General features: G+C 36.8%; 1 protein-coding gene across 3 annotated transcripts in view; it reads right to left on the bottom strand.

Moving 5' to 3' along the window:
- Positions 1-3188, bottom strand: part of LOC113234987 (serpin B10-like) — a 7452-nt gene extending 4264 nt beyond the window's left edge. Inside the window, exons 1-6 of one of the 3 annotated variants that reach the window (XM_026470504.1) lie at positions 2955-3188; positions 2118-2303; positions 1555-1644; positions 673-874; positions 230-364; positions 136-191 (exon numbers count right to left, since the gene is read on the bottom strand). In XM_026470504.1, the coding sequence (XP_026326289.1) occupies positions 315-364; positions 673-874; positions 1555-1644; positions 2118-2303; positions 2955-3032 (606 nt within the window). In that variant the 5' untranslated portion in view covers positions 3033-3188 and the 3' untranslated portion in view covers positions 136-191; positions 230-314. The other 2 variants (XM_026470505.1, XM_026470503.1) reach the window with 2 other exon arrangements.
- Positions 3189-4866: the final 1678 nt, after the last annotated feature.

Here is a 4866-nt window from a genome sequence, read left to right as displayed (position 1 = left end):
ATTCCCTGGTAATAGATATATAATATTAAGTTTAGTGATTTATTTACCAATATATACAAAACTATGGTTAATTATACCTATTATGTATAAGTATACATAATAGGTATAATTTTATATATACACACACACACACACATATGTGTGTGTGTGTGTGTGTGTGTGTGTGTGTGTGTGTGTGTGTGTGTATGTATGTATGTATATATATATATATATATATATATACATGTATATAGGTATAATAGAATAAAACCAACTGTAACTACTTATATCACAATGATACGATTTCAAAGACTGATTGAGACAACATTTTTGTTTTAGAAGCTTTTGTTAGAAATAATTCTTGAGTTCTTCTTTGCCCCTGGACCTGTGACAAAGAGTAAGGATTAAAAAGAAAATCTTATTATAAAGGGTATGGTTACACTAAAATCAATTTATTTTGTCAAACTACTTCTTGGGAAACAGCAAACTTAATATTACAAACATCTAGTAACAATAACAACCTAATCAGGAGCTTTAGGGAGCACTTGCTCTCATAAGCTTTCAGTAGGACGCGTTCACCATTATAACTCCGCGAATTTCAGTACAAATGATGACAAGCAACGACGATAGGCACTGTTTGCTGTTAGCCAGTTAATATTCCATAAAAAAAGGTATTATGATGATTAGACTCACCACTCAGCCCATTCTTGTCGACATAAGCAGTGGGTTCTTCAATCTTTCCTTCAAACAACACGAAGCCGTGCTGGTTATCCCTGATGAAAAAAATGAAAGGACGATCCACACGGAGCTGTACACCGCTCTGAATTAATGGTATCACCAAAGCGCCTGTAGCTGCCGCCGCAACTGTACCGGCCTCGTCCACTGTCAGGTGTACCTAAGAACAAAGGTTTTCTTTACGATTTACAGAAATAATGATCCCCGGTGTGCCTTGTACTGCTCTCTTTCAACTTTTTTTATAAGTAGAGGTTTCTGTTATAGTATGTTATACCGTATAAACACGGAAGAAAAAAACAATGAAGTGCCTTAAGCCTCGATTACTATCAGATTTTTCCATCCTCTAAGATCAGAACCGATGTAGCCAAAACTCACACATTCTTAATTTGAAAAGCTACAAAATCTAGATATTGATTGGTCGTAGTAATACCATGAATACCTATTTACCATACATGTTCTTATTCTACTATAATATAATACAATTCGTCCACGACTTCCAATTTTCTTCAGAATATTATTATTGTCTTTTCCTCGTGCTTGCTTTTCTCCTGCGTCTAATTTTTCCCCTTTTCCTAACTTTCCAACACTCTCCAGTATTAAATCATAAAAGCCTTCAAATAATGTACATATTCATGTACATATTTATGTACATTATTTGAATAAAAATAAGCATTAAAATAAATTCACAAAATGATGCAAAATTACTCGACGACTTAGCGAATAAGAACCTTTTAGTCATTATACTCAGAAACAAAAAACTATTTCAAAAATTACTGCGAAAACTTAGTTTCTCTTAGCGTTCACAGTTGTAACTAAGATCATAGAAAAATAAGTGGGCACCTTATGATAGATATTGTTGATCACAGGAGCGTCACCGTCAAAAAAGCTGGTAAGATTCGCTCTTGACGAAAACAACGACGTGATGCGCATCTGAAATTAATTAGTATATTAATTTAAATTAAGGAAAGACATACTATTGCCTTATTTTTCTATTATTAGTATTGGCTTCTTTATGCTGCTGTTGATCTGTATCCTAAACTATTTTAACAATATCGCCCAAAGATAACAATACTTGACAATTCAATTATAATGCATTTTATCTAAATGCATTTACTATTCAATATAAAAGTCGACTGCCGTATTCAAAACTAAAGTCATTCACTAATAAATAACTGAACTCATTCATTCATGCAATCGTTGAAATATTAAACCTCGTACCATGATTATAAAGCATCGCAGAGCTCCCTGACGCACTCTTTTTTCATTCATACAACCAAGTATATTTCCTCACAGGCAAGGAACAATAATTAAACGTACTTCAACTGCAACGTCGTCAGATCTAAATCACATCATTGACATAAAAAAATATAAGATAGCATGCATACACGTTACACAATACATACATTCCTAAGGGATGTGACTAAATCATCGCTGTACTCGACATTGAATCTCGGCATGATCAGCGTGACGTCGTTGGTCTCTAAATGCTCCACAATTTGTGGAATGCTCACGTACGGAAGGTCTCGGATCAACGTGGACAACCCTTCGCGATCTTGAGGCACAACGATAAGCATTGAATAGCGCCCATCCTGGAAACCATATTGGCACGTGTTAAATAGTTCATCGAAAGTGAATTTGCTAATGTCGAGAAATAACATTAGATGGAAGTGTTTTCATCATTATTAGTCTTAAAACTTTATGCTGAAATTAGCTCAATGATCAATACATATAAAAATCTTGACGAGTCTGTACTTTTAATATTTTGTAGTAAAAGTCAGTGCTATGCCTAGTGAAGATACACAGTCTACTTACGTGGACTACGGTACAATGACTAAAAAAAGGCCAAAAACCGGGAGGTAAATACTATTTAAATATGCTATTTGTTGTAAGTCAAAGCCTATCTATTACGGAATGTATATTGTAAGTCTACTTAAAAGGACTGTGATAAATTTTTCTCAGTGCTTAGGTAGAATAAAACCTTAAAGTTTTTATTATTATGGTACTTTTTTAACATTAAAATTTATCGAGTTCTTAGGTTTTCGCGACTGTTACACATATTAAAGGGAATTATTTTTTCGGGTCTAAATCGCGTATATTTGTTTTTTCAAACAAACCAACGTTTGACGGGCCTTGACAGATCTCAATAGTTATGTCTACTATTTTTTATTAAAATCTTAGTATTTGAAGCTAGTGTTTCGTAGTGTTTCGTTGAATATTTCTTAATTGAACCAGAAACTTACGTCATAAGGAAGCTCAACAGCATGTGCCCTTAAGTTGTCAACATAGGCGTAGTTAAGCTCTGCGTATAATTCCATCATCGCGACGGTGCGGCAGGCGCCGTGATTGTAGAAACAACCACCACGGGTCGCACGCGGGTTGAACGAATGCCGCCATACACTCTTGAAGTAAAGCGCATTGACCAGTAAAATGTCGGTTGCTGGGTGGATGTGCACTGTAATTAATATGGTTGTAGGATTCGCGTAATACACGAAGTAGAGATGTCAGGACAAGGGCTTTGGGAGTACCAAAAGTACTGTATGAGCAGGAAATGAAAAACTAACGAGAATGAGAATCATTATTTGTATATTTTGCTACATTTGGTTTATTTCTACTGATACAAGTGCCATTCACGAGTTTCTGAAATCAATTTAAAGTAGGTTGCTTAATATCGGGTTAGTGATAATGATTAAAAATTATTCTTTGTTGTAATTAATAACAGCTGTTACAAGGATAGTGTAATAATTTACATTTTAATTATTTCTGCCGCTAAACAGGCTTAAAAGTTTAAAAAGTATATTTTATATCGGTGTAATTCATTACAAAAAGTGAAGAAAATGAAAATCTAAGTTATTTTTATATTGTTACTGGATCCTTATAATTTTTGTTTTTGTTTTCTTAAAAATGTTTGAACTTTCTAATTACAGTATCCATGGCTACGATAATTAGATCTAATTACCGTTTCCATACAATATTTGTGTCTTAATAACTCGAAAACCACTTTGGCTATTGTAAAGCCATTTAGACATATAGATAGTTAAGCTTAAAGTTGTTCATGTTTCATTGTTATTGGGTACATTATGCGAAAAACACAATGGCGGCAATTAGGCTGAGAATACCGAATGTGAGAATGGCCTTGGAATGGATTCGACCCAGCGCCTTCCAGCAATCCGAGCTAGACACTCTGCAACTAAACCACGGAACGAACTAGCAGACCTAATCTTTCCTATGTGCTTGTTATAGGTCTTTAACGACTTTTTTGCCGTAGCAAAATATCATTGCCTAATTAAGAAGTTATTTATAAAATAATTGTTTGTGTGTATCATTACGGAGTATGTGTGTGTGCGTGCGTGCGTGCGTGCGTGCGTGCGTGCGTGCGTGCGTGCGTGCGTGCGTGCGTGCGTGCGTGCGTGCGTGGGTGCGTGCGTGCGTGCGTCCGTGCGTGCGTGTGCGCGTGCGCGTGCGAGTGCGAGTGCGAGTGCGAGTGCGAGTGCGAGTGCGAGTGCGAGTGCGAGTGCGAGTGCGAGTGCGAGTGCGAGTGCGAGTGCGAGTGCGAGTGCGTGTGCGTGTGTGTGTGTGAAATACGTAAGCTGCAGCCGAAGGATGTAAAAAAAACCAAAAATTTTTATAAGCTATTTAATTGGAATACAATATTCACAATTGCAATTCAAATGTATTAAAACTTAATTATATGATTATGTGACAATCGCTCGATGTGAGAACAGAAAGTGCTTTATTTCCGAAGCGCCGGGCGATGCGCGGCGTGGTCACGTTGCACGTTGTCAGCACTCGTGGCCGTTGCACGTTGAATTTCCAGAATTAAAGTAGGTTGAGGTAAATTGCACAATCGGCGACATGCGCGAGGCGTAGGCATGTAACACCTCCTTCCTGAAGATCAGCGACTATTTAACAGTTTCGGGAAAATAACGCTGATATGACTGGGTTCTTATGAGCTTTTTTGTCTTCCTGTATTTCAGCATAGGTTCCTGGTTACGGTTCATTCTTTGAGGCGAGTGGCATCAAGGTAGTTTTCTTTAGGTAACTTCTTAGGATAAGACCAATGCTTAGTGCACTTACACTTAACAAGTTAGCATATACCGGTATTGTAGTATGGTATATGACGTCATTCTGATAATCGTTGTTAGAGAGCGGGGC

Source organism: Hyposmocoma kahamanoa, unplaced genomic scaffold (assembly GCF_003589595.1).
Source record: "Hyposmocoma kahamanoa isolate Upper Pololo Valley unplaced genomic scaffold, ASM358959v1 86321, whole genome shotgun sequence".
In the NCBI taxonomy this organism is placed as follows: Eukaryota; Metazoa; Arthropoda; class Insecta; order Lepidoptera; family Cosmopterigidae; genus Hyposmocoma; species Hyposmocoma kahamanoa.
This window is presented reverse-complemented; position numbering and strand designations above follow the sequence as displayed.